Raw genomic sequence first — 19,291 nt, forward strand, 5'->3', positions numbered from 1 at the left:
TCTTTGCATGTATTAGTTAGATGGTTACATCTCCCACTCTTGGCAGAGAAGTCTTATGTAATAGGTGTGCTGGGGGCCCTAGAGGTGCAGTGTCCCTGTTTACCTTAACCAAGTGCTCCAGAGGTATCCCTTCTGTAAGTTTTGTATGCTTGGTTGTTGTAGTTGAACCTTGATTTCTGTTGGCTTGTCAGTGGATGGGATTGACCCTTAGGCTGACTAGCTATGAAGATTAGCTGTTGTGTGGGGGTTGACCCATTGAGCAGGATTTCCTATAGCAGGGCTATGGTGCCTGCTGAGTCCACCCTTTGTGTGTGTCATTTGTGGTGCCAATTTGGTGATGCTCTGATGTGGTCTGAAACAACACTAGGTGTGTTGTGTCTAGGGCTTATAGGGAGGGGATATGGGGCAGGCTAGGTCAGCCACTGCCTGTGTCTAGCCTGGATCCATCTGGTGGGAGCTACAAAGTGATTTGCAGTTTGTAGCTCCTATACTGAGCTTTGAGATACCTGGCATGTTAGGTGCTGTGAACCAGGGCCAGTTGCCACTATTGCCAGGCTTGGGGGCACTCAGTAAAAGGTATAGGGCATGCTGAAGCCATCTGCTGCTTGTTTGGGTTTTATGGACCTTTGGAAGATTTTAGGAAAGTTCAAAGCAGAGGTCCAGCCTGGCCCACTGCTTGTGTGGATTAGCCTCTAAAAGAAGTTTATCCCTGCCTTTTGAATTGCGTGGGACAAGGTCTCACAGACTCACCAGGTTGTGATGAGAGATGTTAGGATGTTAATGGAAACTCAGATATGGCAGCAACCTGTGCCTGGAAGACATGTTGGGAGTGGGTTCAACAAAGGAACATTGGTGCCTGCCCTTCCAGCCCTCTTCATCAAGCCAGACAATTCATTTCCTCCTGGTGTATGTATCCCTGGCACTTTTCAAGTTGTTGTGGCTTCTCTGGAGCTTTGGGTGAATGTTTATGATTGAGTGAGTCTGTACTTTAAGAGGATACCTGGATCTACAGCAGTCCTGCATCTTATCTGGACAGAGTTCTGCTGATTTTCACAGCTGGAGGTTGTGGGGGCTTCTCTTTCTAGCACTGGTGCTCAGTGCTGGGGAGCCTGTTGTGGGGCTTGGACCCCTCACTCATCATTAGGGACCTCTGCGGCCGAGAGATCCCTCCTGATTCTTAACCTCCACATGTGGGTATAGGACCAGCTCATTTAATGTCTCCGTAGGGCGTGAATTATAAATTGTTGGCATTTTATAGATATAAAAATAAGTCCCTATGAAACTATATCACTTGACTGTGTTCACCTAGTGAGTAAATTTAGACTCTAAGCCCAAATGATTTAAAGGCATTTTCAATACTCTTTCCTTTGTGATAGGCAAATGTCCCACTAAATATACACATTTTTAAAAAAGGGTCATGGCTGAAGTATAGTTATCAATAACCACTATTCACCTGCACTGTACATCATTTCATTTTGTCCTCTTGTGTAGAACTAACTATATGGTGTTCACTTAGCAGATATTTGAGTATCGCTAAGTGATCGCTAAGGCATCTTACTAGATGCTTTAATGTAGTTTTACCTAGGTAGTAGTTGACACCCAGTTTAAATAAGATATGATAATATGTAAGTGTTAGGGGTATTTTAAGTAAGGCTTAAAGTTTAAAATTATAATGATTTATTTCGCCATGTCTAATGTGCACTTTTGCCCACATTTTCGAGGGAAAATAAGGATGTGCGTTATACATGGATATAGTGAATCCATACTGTAGGTACAATAATGAGCACGACAATCCATGCACAGTGTGCACCAGGTGTGGGCCTGCCTTAAACACAGCAAAATACAGTAAGAGAAAACCAAAACACAAATTTAATATTCTGTTGAGTCATTGGAAAACAAAGTTATCTATCCAAATAAATTTTGTGAGAAATAATTTATCTTAATAAAATAGAATATACAAGTTTTAGAATGGTGTATAAGATACTTAGTGAAAGTTTGACCTTTATTTGTAACATTTTAGTTAACCTAGATATGTCTAAGATTAAGCCAAAAAAATAAAAATAAATAAACTTCTCAGACTCTAAATATGCAGAGAAAACTTAACAATTTGGTATATACCTCTTCATACTTTTTGCTCTGTATACATAATTCTGTAAATAGAATATGTATAATTCTGTAACTAAAACTTACAGAATTATAAGTGATACATAATTATATAGACTAAATTCCTCTCTAACTTTTTTCATTCAGCAATATGAAAGTTTTTCAGTGTGAGTCAGTAGGAGAACTGCATTATCATGTGAACTAGAAGCCTGCTAAGGGTTCTGGTTCATAATTTATTAATCATTCTCTAAACATACATTTATTCCAGTGTTTTGTTATTATAGGATAACTTTTTAAATCAGCCTTGAAAATTAAGAAATTTCTAAGCTTATGAGGTTATTTATTTTCATTAAAATAAATTTGACACTACTTTTTATATAGCCTGTTGACATTACCTTGAAATTAAGATATTCATACTTTCTATTCTTTACTATTTTATTTGGAGCATTTTGCTCTGAAATAAAGTTATTTATTGAGTAGAAAATGTTTAGGTGTTTTTTAAAATACAGATTTTTTTTAGATACAGATTCGAAGTGGAATAGTGTTCAACAGCAAATTTAGTATTTTGAACAAGTTCAGACCTGATGCTTTGTTACCTTGATATGTATTTAATACTAAAATATTTAAACACGTTTGTGTGTTTTTTTTTCTAAATAGATTATCTTTCTCAAGGAGTAGATCTTTCTGGAATTGAGGTAATAGAAAATGATCTACTTTTTATTGCAAGAGCTCGTCTTGAAGTGGAAAATCAAGCTAAACGTCTACTGGAGCAGGGTGTGGAGACTCAGGTAATAAAAATATCACCTTTTTAATGTGAAAAAATGTCATAATACAGATTAAATTTTGGGTTTACAAAAGCAACACATTCTCATTTTATCACAGAACTATAATTTGAATTGGGCATATAGTAAATACAGGAAAAAATATTTAATGTAATTTGTTTAATTCTAAATATAGACTTTTAAAGATTTCTGATATATAATGTACATAACATGAAATATATTTTTATATAATGTCTGTATATGTAAATGGATAGTAACCTGTTGAGAATGTTTACTTTGTTCAAGGCACTTTTATTCATTTAAACCTTTCAGCAGTCCGGTAAGGTTAGTATTATTGTTACCTGTCTATTAAAAACGAGGCCCTGGCCAGGTGACTCAGTTGGCTGGGGCATCATCCTGTGCACCAGAGAGGCTGTGGGTTCAGTCTCTGTGGGGGCGTATACGGGAGACAACCAATTGATGTTTCTCTCTCTTTCTTTCCCCCTCCCACTCCCCTCCTTCCTTCATGTCTTTCTAAAATTAATTAAATAAACATATCCTCAGGTGAGGACTAGAAAAAATTTTTTTAATGAGGACACTGAAAGCTTAAATAATTTTTCCATTTAAATTATTTTTTGATTTTTAATTACAGTTCATGTACAATATTATATTAGTTTCAGGTGGTCTATCCAGTGATTAGACATTTATGTTACTGATGAAGTGATTTCCCTAAATAATCCAGTACCCATCAGACAACACACATAGTTAGTACAATATTATTGACTATATTCCCTGTACTGTGCTTTGCCATCCCCATGACTGTTGTATAACTACAAATTTGTATTACCTAACCCTGTCACCTTTTTCTTCCAGCCCCCAAGCCAGCTCACATCTGAACCATCCAAATGTTCTCTGTATCAATGAGTCTGTTTCAGTTCTGCTTGTTTGTGTGTTTACTTTTATTTTTAATTATATTTTATTGATTATGCTATTACAGTTGTCCCATTTTTCCCCTTAATTCCCCTCCACCCTGTACTCCCCCACCCATCGTTCCCACACCTTAGTTCATGTCCATGGGTTGTACATACAAGTTCTCTGGCTTCACCATTTCCCATACTATTCTTAACCCCCCCTGTCTATTTTGTGTCTACTAATTATGCTTATTCCCTGTACCTTTCCCACATTCTCCCCCATCTCCCTCCCCACTATAACCCTCTGTGTGATCTCCATTTCTGTGAATCTGTTCCCCTTCTAGTTGTTTGCTTAGTTTTTTTTTGTTTTTTTAGGTTCAGTTGTTGATAGTTGTGAGTTTGTTGTCATTTTACTTACTGTTAATATTTTTTTATCTTCTTTTTCTTAGATAAGTCCCTTTAACATTTCATATAATAAGGGCTTGGTGATGATGAACTCCTTTAACTCAACCTTATCTGAGAAGCACTTTATCTGCCCTTCCATTCTAAATGATACCTTTGCTGGATAGAGCAATCTTGGGTGTAGGACTTTGCCTTTCATGACTTTGGATACTTCTTTCCAGCCCCTTCTTGCCTGCAAGGTTTCTTTTGAGAGATCAGCTGATAGTTTATCTTATGTTATCTTTTAAGGAGAGAATCTTAAAAGCAGCAAGAGAAAAGGAGCCAGTTGCCTACAAAGGAGTTCCCATAAGACTATTAGCTGATTTCTCAAAAGAAACCTTGCAGGCTTCTAGAAGGGGCTGGACAGAAGTATTCAAAGTAATGAAAGGCAAAGACCTACATCCAAGATTACTCTGTCCAGCAAAGCTGTCATTTAGAATGGGAGGACAGATAAAGTGCTTCCCAGATAGGGTCAGGTTAAAGGAGTTCATCGTCACCAAGCCCTTACTATAAGAAATGTTTAAGGGACTTATGTAAGGAAAGAAAGATGATCAAAAACTATAAACAGTAAAATGACAACAAACTCACAACTCTCAACAACTGAACCTAAAAAAAACAAAAACAAAAACTAAGCAAACAACTAGAAGGGGAACAGAATCACAGAAATGGAGATCACATAGAGGGTTCTCAGTGGGGAGAGGGAGGGGTGAGAATATGGGTTAAGATACAGGGAGTAAGAAGCATAATAAGTAGCCACAAAATAGACAGGGGGAGGGTTAAGAATGGTATGGGAAATGGAGAAGCCAGAGAACTTATATGTACAACCCATGGACATGAACTAAGGTCAGGGAATGATGGTGGGGGAGTACAGGGTAGAGGGGAATAAAGGGGAGAAAAAAATGAGACAACAGCAATTGCATAATCAATAAAATATACTGAACTTTAAAAAAGAAAAATAAAGATTCTTGTCTTTAATCTTGGGTGACCGAATTATGGTGTGTCTTGGTATGTTTCTTCTTGGATCCAGCTTATTTGGGACTCTCTGAATATGTTGGACTTGTATGTGTAGTTTCTTTGCCAGGTTGGGGAAGTTTTCCTTCATTAATTTTTCAAATACGTTTCCAATTTCTTGCTCTTCCTCTTCTTCTGGCACCACTGTGATTCGGATGTTGGAGCATTTAAAGTTGTCCTGGAGGTTTCTCAGCCTCTCCTCATTTTTCTGAATTCTTGTTTCTTCATTCTGTTCCAGTTGAATGTTTATTTCTTCCTTTTGTTCTAAATTGTTGATTTGAGTCCTGGTTTCTTTCTTTTCACTGTTGGTTCCCTGCATATTTTCACTTTGTGCACCCTTTATTTCTTCCTTCATTTTGTGACCGAGCTCAATCAATTCTGTGAACATCCTGATACCAGTGTTTTGAACACTGCATGTGATAGGTCGTCTATCTCCTCATTGCTTAGTTCTTTTTCTAGAGTTTTGATCTGTTCTTGCATTTGGGCCATGTTTCTTTTTCTGAGCAGCACACATGTTACATTATAAGGAACAGAACCTTAGTTATTCACCAGGGTAGGGCAACCCAGGTTGCTGCATTATGGCACTGTATGTGGGGGAGCGGTAAGACAGGGAACAATGCCTCTTGCTAGCTTGCTAGGCTCTCACCCCTCTTTACACCATTTCCCTCGCTCCCCACTAGCAGATTGTGCCCTTTCAGGTGCTGATTTCCAGGTGGGTGGGCTTCTGTTCATTCTGAGACCCCACGGGCCTGTTCATTGGACTCTTCTGTGAGACAGGAAGTTTCTCCCACTGCCACAATACCCACAGGTTTTACAGGGAGAGGTTTTGAGACTTTATTTCCCTGCACTGGAGCCTGGGTTGCACAGTTTGTCTTGCTCCTAGTTGTTCCTCCTGGCTTCTCTGCACAGGAATGTGGGGAATCCTCTTCACTAGCTGTCCCCTTGCCTGCCTCAGTCTGCCACCGTCTCGCCACAAGTCCTGTCCACCCTGGCTGCCTGTCTCCTCCCCTCCTACCAGTCCGAATAGATGTTTCTACTTTAACTCCTTGGTTGTCAGACTTTCATGCAGTTTGATTTTCTGGTAGTTGTGGTTGTTTTTGTTTTTCAGTTGGTTGTTAATCCTTCTTTTGTTTATGTGAAGAAACGAAGCATTTCTTCCTATGTCTCCACCTTTGAATCCTCTTGTTTGTTTGTGTTTTTTAATTTCACATATAAGTAAAATCATATTGACTTTGTCTTTCTCTGTCTGACTTGCTTCTCTCAACAAAATACTTTCTAGGTCCATCTATGTTGTTGTGGGTGGAAAGGTTGTATTCTGTTTTTCCTTTATGACTGAGTCATTTCTTGTGTATGTGCACCATTTCTTCTTTATTCATTCATCTATTGTAGACATTTAGATTGCTTCCATATCTTGGCTATTGTAAATAATGTTGCAGTGAACTTATGAATGCATGTGTTTTTTTCAATTTAGTGTTCTGGGCTACTTCGGATAAATACCCAGAAGTGTAATTGCTGGGTCCTTCTTCATCTCTTATTATACCCTTTGTTTTAAAATCTGTTTTGACCGACATAACAATTGCTACCTCATCTTTTCTTGTTTGTTTGTTTCCATTTTTGTAAAATACATTTTTCCATCTCTTTATTTTTAGTGTTCGTGTATCTTTTGATCTGGAGTGAGTCTCTCATAGATAGCATATGGATGGGTCTTATTCTCTATTAAGTCACCTTATGTGTTTTGATTGGATCATTTAGTCCATTTGCATTTAAAGTAATTGTTGATAAATATATGCTTACTGTCATTTTACTGTATGTATTTTTGATATTTTTTTCTCACTGTGGGCTTTTTTGGGTTCATCTTGTTTGGGACTCTGTGTTTCCTGGATTTGTGTGTATTTCCTTCACCAATTTAAGGAAGTTTTCCTTCATTATTTTTTCAAATAGATTTCCAAACTTCAAACCAAGGCTTGCTGCTGCTAGTGCCAGGCCTGGGGCCACTAGCAAGATGGATGGGGCTTGCCAATGTGAGATGCTGCTTGTCTGAGAGATTTTAGGCAAGTCCAAGAAAGGCAGTTTGTATGGAAAAGTCACTAGAAACAGCTTTGGTGGGCCTGCAAGTTGGGTGAGGTCGGGGTCATAGGGAGTCACCAGTACAGATAGAACACTGTTAGCCAGGTTGATGGAGACTCAGCTGTGGTACCTGTCTGCTGGTTGTGTGGTGGGGGACACAGCAACGGAACAGTGACCTCCGCCAGCACTTCTGTTTGGGAGAAAGCTATCCTTTTTGCTCTTGCCTTAAAGCTAGACAATTCCATTCCTCTGTGTATGTCCCTGTTACCTTTTGAGGTACTGCCCTAATACCAGAGCTTAGAGGGAGTAAGTCCCATTTACTACATGAGGGGGCCCTTTGAGAGATACACCTGGGTTTCCAGAGCCTTTTGTCTCAGTCTGCCACAATCCCTGCTAGTTTTCACAACTGGTAGTTATGCGGACTTTTCTTCCCAGCACTGGAACCCTGGGCTGGATCCTGGGATGGGGCTGGGATCCCTTTCCCCTCAGGAAGTACCTCCAAAGCCGAGATGTCCTCCCCAGTTTTTAATTGCCACGTGTTTGGTGGGACCAGCCCATTCTGCATCTCCACCCTTCTTATCAGTCGCAAAGTGGCTTCTTCTATGTGTTCTTAGTTATAAGATGTCTGTTCAGCTAGATTTAAAGTGGTTCTGAATGATGTCGTTCTGTAGTTTAGTTGTAATTTTGATTTATTTGTGGAAAAATCTGAGTACTGCCTTTCCCTACTTTACCATGTTGACCTGGAGCTGGGAGCTTAAATAATTTATTGAAGAAGAAATAGCTCATAAATATTATAGTTTGGATCAAAACATTAACTACTCTAAACCTAGACCGTCCACCCTTCATATGCACCGTGTCATGATTAAAAAACAATGTTGACTTGAGATTTTCATAAGGTGTTAATTTCCTGATGCTTAAATTTCTGAATTAGAAGAAACCCAAATGTTAGACATACTAACATAGTAGAATCAACAAGTCACTTGGGGTGGTGAACACACAGTACAGTATACAGATAATGTATTACAGGATTGTACATCTGAAAGCTATATAATTTTATTAACCATTGTCACCCCAATAGTTCCAGTAAAAAATAAAACAAATCAGGTGTAAATACCAGTTCTACATTTGTGTTGCACCCAGCTGTTTTCTCTATTTGTAGTTGATTCAAGTACAGTCATTAATACCTATCTTTTTATTTATATGCTTTAAACCAGGAATTTCATTTTGTGCATTTGTATTGGATGAAAATAATTTTACAAATAATTCATTTATGTAGTCTCTAAATTGGAAAATTAGTTATTTGACTTCTCTTAATTGTTGTAAATTAAAATATATAACTGAATGTCAGTTACTATTTGAAGTAAACTTTTAAAATGATTATGTACCTATTGAAAAGATAAATTTTGGACATATGGATTGAAATACGACCAGGTGAACACAACTGTGAAATCAAAACCCAGCCCCAGAAAGTCCACTGTATTCCTCTCACAGTCACTCTCTTCTTACTTTCAAAAGGTAACTATTTTCTTAACTTTTAATACTGGAGGTTAGTTTTATCTACTGCCAAGTATATCTTAACTCAGGGTCTCACTTTGAAGATAAATAAGATACTTGTCTACATCAAATGAAAGAAGATACCTTTTCTCAAAGAACTATTCAAGGGATTGCACATCAACTTTTTTTTAATTCACCTATGCTGAATACATCCTTTAACAGGAATAAGAAAGGAATCAGAGACTATTCCAAAGATACTCAATTGTTGAAAATCATATTTAAACACACTACTTCCAAATGTATAGTCGTATAGAAATGAAGGGTTGAGACACAAATACAAGATTTGATAAACTACCACCAAATACTTATCTGAAGAATTTTAACACTGCAGTAAGTTCTTGTTCTCTCTATTCTTCTGCTTTGGGGTAAAATGCTCCGAAGATATCAATTAAAACCACTTAAGTTGACCTAATATGTCAGTTAAGGCCACTGTCTCCTGGTTGATTTTCTGTCTGGAAGATCTATCCATTCATGTCAATGTAGTGTTAAAATCTTACTGTGACTATTATTGTCATTCTCTTTCTATATGTCCATCAAGATTGGCCTTACGTGGTTAAGTGCTCCTAAGTTGTATGCATGAATGTTTACAATGGATGTATCATCTTGTTGGATTGCTCTGTTTAACATTATGTAGTATACTTCTTTGTCTTTTACTATAGCCTTGGCTTTATAGTCTGTTTTGTCAAGATATAAGTATTTCTACCCCAACTTTTTTCCCCTTTTCATTTACTTGAAATGTTTTTCCATCCCTTTACTTTTAATCTGTGTGTATACTTCGTTCTAAGGTGGGTCTCTTCATGACAGTATATATATTGGTCTTGTTTTCTTATCTATTCAGCTAGCATGTCTTTTGTTTGGAACATTTAATACATTTATAATTAAAGTGATTATTGATAGGTAGGTATTCGTTGCAATTTTTTAAGCTATATTCCTCTGCTTTTTTGCCTCCTTTTACTTCTTCTACATCTTACAGCAAACCCTTTAACATTTCCTGTAATACTGGTTTGGAGGTAACATCCTCCTTTAGCATTTTCTTGTCTGGGAAGCTTTTTATTTCTCCTTTAATTTACAGTGATAGCCTTGCCTGGTAAAGTAACCTTGGTTGTAGGCCCTTGCTTTTTGTCACTTTGAATATTTCATGCCAATCCCTTCTACCCTGAAATGTTTCTGTTGAGAAATCACCTGACAGTGTTATGGGAGCTCTGTTGTAGGCAGCTAACTGCCTTTTTCTTGTGGCTTTTAAGATTCTGTCTTTGCCTTTAACCTTTGCTATTTTAATTATGTGTCTTTTGGGGAGCCTCTTTGAGTCCTCTTTGTGTGGACTCTGCACTTCTTGGACTTGTATGTCTTTTTCCTTCACCAGGTTAGGGAAGTTTTCTTCAGATAGGTACTCGATTTCTTGCTCACCCTTTTCTTCTTCTCGTACCCCTGTGGTATGGATGTTGTTATGTTTTATGTTGTCCCAAAGGTTTTGTAAAGTGTCCTCATTCTTTTTTAATGTTCTTTTTTCTTTTTGCCTCTCTGATTAGGTATTTTTTACCTTTTCTTCCAAATCATTGATTTGATCCTCTGTTTCATCTAACCTACTGTTTATTCCTTCCAGTGTATTCTTTATTTCAGCCATTACATTCTTCATTTCTGACCGGTCTTTTTTTATGATTTCTATGTACTTTTTCATGGTGTTGAATATCCTTATAATCAGTAGTTTGGACTTTATTTCTGATAAAGGCCTTGTCTTCATTTCATTTAGCTCTTTTTCTGGAGAATTCTCTTGTTCTTTTATTTTCGGCCTTTTTCTGTCTCCCCATTTTGGCTGCCTCTTTGTGTTTGTTTCCTCGTATGAGGTAGATGTTCTGTGACTTGCAGGCTTGGTAGCGTTGCCTTATGAAGTAGTTGTTCTGTGGCATCCAATAGCATAGCCCCCCTCATCACCTGAGCTGGGTGCTCTAGAAATGTCACTTGTGTGTATTATGTGGGCCCTGCTTTTGTAATTGAGTCTTGATTGTTACTGGCCACATTGTGCATTAAATCAGTTCCTTAGTCTGCCTGACTATGAGTCTCCACCCTTATCACATTGTGCAAGCGGGTGTGCAGTTGTTGATTACATGTAGTAGAATTTGCCTCACCAGGGTTTGGTGTCTGCTGAAATCTTCCTGTGGATATGCTGCTTGTGAAACTTACTGGTCCCTGCTCTGTCTGAAGGTGGCCCCTGGGTATGTAGGGTACTGACCTCTTTGGAGGGTCTCTGTGCAGACCTGTGTCAGACACTGACTGTGATTGTCTTTGTGCAGTCTGTTTGAAGCTAAATTGATTCACAGCTGGGGCTCTGTCTGCTGGGCCTGAGTGTGTGCAGGAAGTACCAAGCTGCACATCATGGTTGGTTTTTACTGGTACCAGGCTCGGAGGTGGGTTAGCAAAAGTCTGGAAGCACCCAGAGATCTGCCTCCTCCTACAGACTGCCTCTTAGGCTTAGTCATTAAAGAGCCTCTGGCTGTATTTCTCAGCAGGGCATGAGCTCCACATGGTGGGGTGATTGGGGCTCCAGTGGGGAGGCTATTGATTGTCTTCATTCTGATGCCAGATGGAGGGGAGTGCTCTGCCAGTCTTGATATGGCTTCTTCTCTAAGTCCTTGCTTATAAGGCTTCTTTCTCTCCAGCTAGTTTTCAGTTGGATATTCAGGACTATTTTTCTATAATGTAGTGGTAATTCTAATTTGGTGCTTGGAGGAGATTAGTGTAGATTTCACCTAATCCACTGTTTCTTGGATCTTCTCCTTGTTCCTTTTTTTAAATGTTGTGGAGTGATGTATTTTTATATATAGTGTTTCAATCAATTTGGTGCTGGATGGGACTGCTAGAATTGTATCAACAAGCTACTAACAGTAGCTTAAACAAGTAGGTATTTTTATGTGGGTGGTTCTAACACTGTTTCAGCTATTCAACAAGGGTATTTCCATTTTGTCATCCTTAGTGTCCTCTTGCTTGTTTTGTCATGGTCACAAGGTAACTGTCACACCCGTAGGCATTACGTCTGTATTCAAGGTGTGGAGATGGGTCAGTGCTAGCTGCCGGCCAAAAGGCAGTGTTACAAAATCCTTTTCTAAAGTTGCCCCAGCAGTCCTGCCCTTATGTCTCATTGGCCTGATCTGGGTCGCAGTATCACCCCAGCTGTCCAGAAGACAGTGAAAGCAAGTATTTGGCAAAAAGGAATAGAAATGTCAACATTGCCTTAGGATATTTATGAGCCATTTCCTGGGGTGGTGCACATTTTTTACCCCTGGAGAAAATTAGACTTTTGTTAATAAGAAACAAGGGGTGATTAACTAGTAATACTTGCCATAAATATTTTTGTTAAAGCATGAATGACTAGAATTATTATATTGTTACTTTACATAAGAAATAAGACATATATATTTAACTTAAATTTTATACTCAAGGAGTGAAATTTATGGCTTGACTCTCAGTGTTCTGTGACTACTTTTATTGTCTTAAAAATTTTATTATTGAACACATTTTAGTGACCTTGAAATATTATCTACTATTATATAATATGATGAATGCCGAACTTTGAATTGATACAGGCTATGCTCTTCAAATTTATTTTGTAAAGAAATTTGGAAATTAAAATAACCCTTTTCTCTAGAGGAATTGGTTATTCCTTTACTCTTCTCCATTTTCTTAGGGTCAAGTTTATTTTGTAAAGAAATTTGGAAATTAAAATAACCCTTTTCTCTAAAGGAATTGGTTATTCCTTTACTCTCTTCTCCGTTTTCTTAAGGTCTGTTTGTGTTATAACTGCTTTTCTTTTGAAACTTCCCCTTCCAAACCATGTTCACTTTTATTGTTTTTCTGCTTCTTCTTCTTGTCTCTCTCTCCATTTTTCCTTTCTTTACTATAGCTCCTTATTTTTTCTGCTTCTCTTTAAAAAGACCTAGATTAAAGTTGATTTCTAGCTTATAAGATCATATTATGCTATTAAATATCCTGCTTAGTTTCTTAATTTCATTTAGGTTATGTACTGTTGACTGTTGATTGTTAACAGGTTCTGAAATAATTATATTAGGTTAGCTGAGAAGTACATATCAAGCATTAATGGGCTGCATGTTACTGAATCAGAAAAGCCACTGGTAAACTCTGAATCACAACCAAGGTAGCTAATGTAATTCTTGATTTTAAATTACATTATGTAATGTGATTCCTTCTTTCTTTAGTACATGCAATTTTTCATGGGGCTCCATTAAGTTTTCAATGTTTTAGGCATGTTATAGCTCAAAAAAGGGTTATGTATATATCGTATCATGTTAGTACATGTGCACACAGATATTATAAGTTGCCTTAACTATTTGGTCCTAATATATACCTGTTACCTATAAGGTATTGTGAGTTTATTAGCACCACTCTTGATAAATTAAATATTTATATTTTAAAGTTCCTCAGTTATTGATTAAGATACTGTGCTTTTTAGTCTTAAAATGTACTTGAAAGTCAACCTAATTTTATTAAAGTTATAGTGTACTAAGAGAGTATTTTAAAGAATTACCTGCTTTTTAAAAATAAAGATCTATATCTTTCCTATGTTATAAAAATGCTTTATTTTTTAGCAGTAAGAATTATCTTCATAGTGAGAGATACCTGTTCTTTGAATTTTTGCTTAAAGTGAGTTCACATCGTTCTCAGTATAATCCTTGTGTCTTAGGAGAAGCCAGGTTGGGGACATGTTCATCAATTCTGCCTCTCTTTCCTCACCAACCCCCATCTTTTTAGTGTGATTGTAGAATTCCTTATTGTTTGTTTTCATTAAATATGAAATAGTTTAATAAAATCAAACTTCGAGGAAATATTGGGGTCCTGAAGGCTTCTCACTAATAAATTGTTTTGGAAGTAAAATTTTTTAAATCTCTTCTTTCTAGTCAAAATCAGCTGAAATCAACTCAGAATTTTATGTCGTGTTTAAGGCTTTATAAATGAAGTCATTTTGTGGACTGTTGCATGAACTACAGCAGCAGAAGAGCATCATCAAAATTTATATTCTATATTTGTCCTTTTCCTTTTCTGTGTGTTTTTCTTCTTTTATCTATAAATCCTAAAGAAAACTAATTTGACTGCTAAGGAATTATTTAGTGAAGAGAAAAAGTAAAATGTGATACAAGGCTTATACGAACCTTTCCAACTTTTGTATCATCCACAGTGGAATCCTGATCTTGTGAATTCATGTCATTTGTGTGTTTTGTTTCCAATTAAATAAAATTTTGTTACTCCTTCCATTTCTAATTTCAATGATGTGAAGCTTTTAAAATCCTGTCCAACTTGATTTAATGCTGTGTGCATGCTCACAAAGGTCACTGCACATTAGTATGTAGCTTAGTAAATGCCTGGATATTGCTTGCTCTTTCTTGGAACGGGCTTTCCAGCAGTCTACAGATATGTCTCTGCCTATTAGCTCAGTGCCAGCTGTTGCTTTGGTTACAGTGTTCCTGTTTAGGCAAGCTTTTTAGGGACCTGAAAAAACTACATTTCTTTTCTGACGTGTTCTTTGTGATTTTATTTTCCTCCCTGTAATGTTACCAAGACATCAAAAGGGAAATAACAAAACCATCATATTTATTTCCAAAGCAGAATAAATAATTTTAGTTTAATAAATAAAATGCCTCTGCCATGTTTTGAAATGCTTGGGAATAGAGTTCTGTCTTGATCTACTTATGAAATTATCCTTTCTACTTTAGTGCATAGTCTTTCATTGCATTTTTTATTGGGTTTATTAGGGTGATACTGTTTAACAAAATGATACAGGTGTCAGGTTCAGAATTCTTCAACACATGATCTGTATGCTGTATTGTGTTCACCTCCCCAAGTCAAGTCTCCATCCATCACCATTTATTTATCCCCCATACCCTCCTCTTCCTCCCTCCCCACCCCCTAGCAATCACTTACTGTTGTTCATGTCCACAAGCTTTCTCTTTTTTGTCCTGCTTTTTTTATGTACAATTTATGAAGTTGGGTAATTTCCTGTCAAATTTAATAATTTGTTGGAAGTCACAGTGATAATTCATTGGAAAATTATTCTTAGAATATTGACTGTCTCATTTAAAGACAATACATTGTCTAAAAACATTGCTGCCTTTTCAGTAGAAGTTCATTTCTTTCTAGCATGGTATTTTTCAAGTGTGTTTAGCCTCTCTGTTTTGAGATCTCTTACAATTGCCAGAGACTATTTCCCACCTGCAAAAATGGTGTATCTGGGGATGTCCTAAGTCAGGTGTATCATGATAGGATGGCCTGTTGCAGAGTACAGAATAGGGACTGAAGGTCCCAAAACCTAAAACTGGCCTTCCACTAGGAAGCTGTGAGCCTTCCCTCTTGGTTTCCTACTTTAGTTTCCTTAACTGTAAAATGAACATTGTAATATATACCCTGCTGATGTTTTAATGACAAAATTGGTGGGTGTGAAGGCCCTTGAAACATTGCTGTCAAGGGGAGAAAGCATCTCCATCTGGTATAATATTTCCACAGGTCAGGTTTGGACATTATGATAAATCTAGACCACCAAGGGCACAGAACACCAAGAATGGCTCTGATTTTGTAGAGAGGCGGTTGGTAGGTTGTATAAGAAAACAAAGAAAAGTCATAGAGCTGATCCTGGAGCATTGGGAAAACAGGCACACACATCAAGCAGTTAAAGGTGATCAGTGAATTGAAGTATTCACGTTATATTTGTGAACATTATCTGTGGGATGAGAAAGAGGGTACTGTTAAGGACAAGTTATGATTTTACTGATTTAAACTATGCTAAACTTGTGATTTGCAGCAGGCAGTGGAGAACCAGCTGAGTAAGGCAAGGAGTTGATTAACTGTTTGCTCCTGAATTAATACCATTAAGCTTCCCAGAGAACACAACGACCCAGGGTTCTTGGAAGGAGTTTTTTTATGGGCAGTTTTCAGGGAGACTTTAAACTTGCAGTTAATGTGTGCAGGAGCCTCTTGGCAAGATGGGCTAAACTGCTTATATGTGCAGAGAGATAACATCAGTACTGGTTTCCCAACACTGACCTGTGGGTTGTTGCAGTCTCGCTGAGGTTTTACTAGTTCCCAGTAAAACTAAAAATGAGCACAAGGTAGTGACTGTTTCATAAAGCAATATTCATAATTGAAACAATGTTTCTCCTTTTTGTTTACTCCTCTTTTTCTTTACTCCTGTTTTTCTTAAATAACCATTATAAAATGACATAATGATAGTAAATAGTGAGTTCTTGTAAATGTCTTCACTTGGCAAAGTAAAAAGAAGGCATACATTGGTCATTGTCCTTTTAAACTTCCCTGCTTAAAGAAAGCCAGAATTTTCCTTAATTGGTATTAATGATTATTTGCAATTTACCATCATTACTTGGAAAAGCACGAACTTTAAAAATTAAAATCAGACGCTGCCATTTATCCTATGTGTATTGGACCTTCTGTTAACTTCATTTTTCAATGTTCCCATCTTTCAGTAGGGAAAAATAACAGCTACTTTGAAGATTTTGTTGGGGGAGGATTAGACATGTTAAAAAAGAAAATTTAACTGAGTAAATTTTAAAGATCTAATTAGCTTTATTTAGCAATTGATAAATCAAAAAGCATTCAAGAAGTGCTACAAAATAGAAGACATTTATAGTCAGAAGGGGGAAGGAATAAGGGAAAAAAGGATTCCCTCACCCTCCTGTGGGGAATCTAAAGGGGAAATGTGGTAGATGATCTCATTGGTGCTGACATCCAGATTCAGACTGACCAGTTAAGACTATGTCACTGGGGAATGTTGTTAACTGTAATTAAGTTAGGTGTTAAATTTTGGTTTGATGAGCTTTAGCATAAGTGAGTCCATTTTGGACCTGTTGTTTCTTTTCAACAGACATCATATGTATAAAGCCCCTAAAATAATCCCTCATTTACAGTAGAGCTTACTAAATCACTGCAGCATAGAAATAGTACCATTATTTTTTGATGTATCCCCTTCTCTTTATTTTAATTCTTATTTATTGAACTTATTTGGATGATACTGGTTAACAAAATTATACCAGTTTCAGATACACAATTCTGTATAATAAAATCAGTGCACTATTTTGTGTCTTGAAAAGCCAAGTAATTTCTGTCCATCACCGTTTACCCCCCATATCCTCCTCCTCCCCATACTGCTCCTCCTACAGTCAATACAGTGTTGTCCATGCCCATGAGTTTTCTCTTTTTTTTCAATCCCTCCAGCCCACCCAGCAAGCCCTGGCTCACACCTTCAACGATTGTCAGGCTGCTCTCTATCTGTGAGTCTGTCTCTATTTTGATTGTTCATTCATTTTGTCTATTAGATGCCAGAAATGAGAGAAATCATATAGTACTTGTCTTTCTCTGACTGACTTATTTTACTTACTATATTTTTTTCTAGGGCCATACATGCCATTGCACAAGGATAAGAATTTCTTTTTTTTGATGGTTCCGTAGTATTCCATTGTATAAATACACCACTTTTCTATCCACTCATCTACTGAGGGGCACTTCAGCAGCTTCCAAACCTTGGCTACTGTAAATAATACTGCAGTGAACATAGCGGTGCATATATTTTTTACAATTATTATTTCAGGTTTCTCAGAAGTAGGATCACTGGGTCATAAGATAGTTCCACTTTAATTTTTTTAAGGTAACTCTATGCTGCTTTCCATAGTGGCTGTACCAACCTGCATTCCCACCAGTAGTGCACAAGGGTTCCCTTTCCCACATCCTTCCCAACTCTTGTCGTTTGTTGATTTACTGATGGTAGTCATCTGACAGGTGTGAGGTGGTATGTCATTATGGTTTTAATTTGCATTTCTCTGGTGATTAGTGATGTTCAGCATCTTTTCATATGTCTGTTGGCTGTCTGAATGCCCTCTTTGGAGAAGTGTCTATTCAGGTTTTTGCCAGTTTTTGGATTGTTTGTTTTTTTTTGGTGTTGAGTTTTGTAAGTTTTTTATAAATTTTAGATATCAGCCCCTCATCCTTTGTATCATTGGCAAATATCTTCTTCCATTCAGTAGGTTGTCTTTTTGTTTTGTTGTTGGTTTTCTTTGCTGTACAAAAACTTTTTGGTTTGATATAGTCCCAGTTTTTCATTTTTCTTTTATGTTCCTGTTTCTCTTGCCTGAGGAGATATATCACAAAAAATATTGCTATGAGAAATGTTTGAGGTTTTACTACCTCTGTTTTCTTCTAGGATTTTTATGGTTTCATTTTTAAATGTTAATCCATCTTGGGTTTATAAGAAGACAGTCTAGTTTCATTCCTTTTTTTGCATGTCTCTGTCCAATTAGCCCCAATAACATTTATTGAAGAGATTGTCTTTACCCCATTGTATACTTTGGCCTTCTTTGTCAAATATTAATTGACTATAAAGCCATAGGTTTATTTCTGGGCTCTCTGTTGCGTTCCATTGATCTCTATGTCCATTTTTGTGGTAGTACCATGATGTTTTAATTACTATGACTTTCTAGTACAGTTTGATAACAGGAAGCTTCATTACTCCAACTTAGTTTTCCTTTCTCAAGATTATTGTTGCTATATTTGGGTGTTCTGTGATTCCATATAAATTTTTTGAATATTTGGTCTAGTTGTGTGAAATAGTCCACTAGTATCTTGATAAGAATTGCGTTGAATTCGTACATGGTTTGAGTAGTATGGACATTTTAATGATGTTAATTCTTTAATTCATGAATACAGTATATGCTTCCACTTATTTGTATCTTCTTCAATATGTTACAATTTTCTTAATACAGGTCTTTTTTTTTTCTATTGTTGTCTATTACAGTTGTCCCATTTTTTTCCCTGTTGCTCTACCCTGCCCTGTCTACTCCTGACTCCCACAGCCAATCCCCAACTTGTTGTCCACGTCCATGGGTCATTTATACCTGCTCCTTGATTAATCCCTTCCCCTTCTTTCTCCTCTTATCTACTACCCCCTCTGGTCACTGTCAGTCTGTTCCTTGTTTCCATGCCTTTCATTCTATTTGGCTCCTTTGTTTGTTTTGTTCATTAGGTTCCATTCATAGGTGAGATCATATGTTATTTTTCTGTTGTCACCTGGCATATTTCACTTAGCATAATACGCTCTAGTTCAATCCATGCTGTTGCAAACAGTAGGAGTTCCTTCTTTCTGCTGTGCAGTATTCCACTGTGTAAATGTACCACAGCTTTATGATCCCGTCATTTACTGATGGGCACTTAAGCTGTTTCCAGCACATGGCTATTGTAAATAATGCTGCTACGGAAAACAGCCATCACTCAAAACTGTCAGGAGTTAAGTTGAATGGAAGTCTGACAACTATGGAATTAAAGAAACTAGATCTATCCAGACTGGTAGGAGGGGTAGAGATATGAAATAGTCTGGTCCCTCACCCATGTGTGGTGCATAAAAATTTGGGAGGGATATTTTGGGAGTGAGGAGTC

General features: G+C 37.2%; 1 protein-coding gene across 1 annotated transcript in view; it reads left to right on the forward strand.

The window, feature by feature from the left end:
• The window catches only part of COG5 (component of oligomeric golgi complex 5), a 347,306-nt gene that overhangs the window by 154,124 nt on the left and 173,891 nt on the right, over positions 1-19,291 (forward strand). The window contains exon 7 of the mRNA XM_037150482.2: positions 2,761-2,891. Coding sequence (XP_037006377.2) covers positions 2,761-2,891 — 131 coding nt within the window. The remainder of the gene's footprint in view (positions 1-2,760; positions 2,892-19,291) is intronic.

Source organism: Artibeus jamaicensis, unplaced genomic scaffold, assembly GCF_021234435.1.
Source record: "Artibeus jamaicensis isolate MK-2021 breed Jamaican fruit bat unplaced genomic scaffold, CSHL_Jam_final contig_834, whole genome shotgun sequence".
NCBI classification, from domain to species: domain Eukaryota; kingdom Metazoa; phylum Chordata; class Mammalia; order Chiroptera; family Phyllostomidae; genus Artibeus; species Artibeus jamaicensis.